We start from the raw sequence: 1,805 nt of genomic DNA, 5'->3' as shown, positions 1-1,805 counted from the left end.
CGCCTGCGCCCGCGTCGGCCTTCGCCTGGCCCCGACCCTGCTGCCGCCCGTGCCCGCTGCCTCCCCCGCGCGCTACTGTCTGCTGCTGCCTCCCCCGTGTCGTACGCTGTTGCTGCCCCGTTGCCGCCCAGCGCCAGCACCGGCCGCGCCTTCTGCCGACCGTGCTCGCCGTTGCTCCTTGCCATGGCCGCCGGAGCACTCTGCCCTCGTGCGTGCCTCGCTGTAGGCTTGGCGGCGGCGACGCTGGTGAGAGTGGCATGGCCATGGTGGCTCGGGATAGAGAGTTCAGGGAAGAGAGATAGAGAGAGGAAGAAGAAGAATGACGTGTGGGCCCCACCTGTCAAACGGTCAGCTCAACGGTCAAAATAAACGGAGTTGACTTTGCCGCAACATCAGCCCTGACAGGTGGGTCCCGCATGTCATAAACGTGTTTAAATTGTCTAAACTGACCAAAAGTGGTAATTTTTAGTCACAAAATTAAAAAAAAATTGGTAGTTATCAGTCACTTTTTAAAATGTGGTAGTTCTGTGGGACGACAACCCCTAATGTGGTAGTTTTTTGTCAAATACTTTACCTGACAGTAACAGCCTCCAAACATCAGACCAAAGGATGCACCCATTGATCGTACCTGAGCATTCGGTGCAGTTTAGAAATCGTACTTACTCGCTAATGGCAGCACAAAAGATAACGGCATCAACACCTTCGAAAAGATGAATCCACTTCCTCCTCTCATTCCTTTGACCTCCTACGTCGTACAGCCTGTACACTTCTCCGCCTCTTTTGCTCTCGCCAAGGGGGCTGCAGAGAGAGAAACTGCCCGGTTAACTTCAATCTGTCATTCCGTATCGAGTCGAGCGAGATAAATATGCAAACCTCAGGTAAGCATATTACCTGAACTAAATTTCTACAACCCCATTCGCCCATACTCTTGTATGGAGAACATCCTCCTGCAAAATCTCTCCAAATGTTACACAACATACGACTTTCAGTTTCTATACACTGAGAATTAGTTGAAGTGATTTAATAAACCTATAGGAACGTTTCTAAAACACATAAACAAACTGAACTAAAAATTTTGATTGATAGTTTGATGTTCATCATTTGAACAAGCATAAATCTATAGGAATGGTTCTGATCTGCAGTTTGGTGTTCATCATCTGAACAGCGGCGTACTTTTTATCGACAGTTTACAGTTTGGTTTCTTCAATTGGTGGTCGTCATTTTATAGTGTAACGGTCGCTTCTCCTTTAATATTTGATTTTGAGATATTAGATTCCAACAGTTTGCAAAAGAAAAAGAATACCATCATCCGTCATATCTCGCCATCATTATATCCATCTGATAACCTCAAACAGATGATGCTGCAGTTCAGAGACATCAGAAAACCAGTATATAAATGTCTCCGGATAATTACAGATCTTTGTTGGTACGTAATCTGGTTCAGCTAATCTGTCCATGTAGTAGTGTGCACAGTCAGGAACTTGCAGTACACTTCCACACGAGTAAGTTTCCTACAGATGCATTTCTCTATAATTAAGTTGGTTGTTTGACGGTATACACATTTACAGAAACCGAAATAAGAACTTATTTTCACCTGAATGGCTGGATCTTCCCATGGTTTTCTTACATCTTGTACGAGTTCTATGTTAAGGAGTGTGTAATCCAACCTGCCTCCGGTTTCTGGTAGTTTTTCTCCAATCTCCTGAAGACAGGAGAGCAGTACACCATAAATAAACAAACTTCATAATCTCAATAGTACGAAGGCATACGGTCGATGTCAAGCTGGTAACCCCATTTGTCCGTAC

General features: G+C 45.4%; 1 protein-coding gene across 1 annotated transcript in view; it reads right to left on the bottom strand.

The window, feature by feature from the left end:
• LOC119339322 (guanine nucleotide-binding protein alpha-1 subunit-like) overlaps window positions 1-916 on the bottom strand; it is a 2,525-nt gene extending 1,609 nt beyond the window's left edge. The window contains exons 1-2 of the mRNA XM_037611430.1: window positions 912-916; window positions 664-798 (exon numbers count right to left, since the gene is read on the bottom strand). Coding sequence (XP_037467327.1) covers window positions 664-798; window positions 912-916 — 140 coding nt within the window. The remainder of the gene's footprint in view (window positions 1-663; window positions 799-911) is intronic.
• Between the last annotated feature and the right edge of the window lie 889 nt (window positions 917-1,805).

The sequence above is a fragment of the Triticum dicoccoides genome, chromosome 7B, assembly GCF_002162155.2.
Source record: "Triticum dicoccoides isolate Atlit2015 ecotype Zavitan chromosome 7B, WEW_v2.0, whole genome shotgun sequence".
Classification (NCBI taxonomy): Eukaryota; Viridiplantae; Streptophyta; class Magnoliopsida; order Poales; family Poaceae; genus Triticum; species Triticum dicoccoides.
Note: the sequence above shows the minus strand (reverse complement) of the source record. Positions and strands in the feature narration are given on the sequence as shown.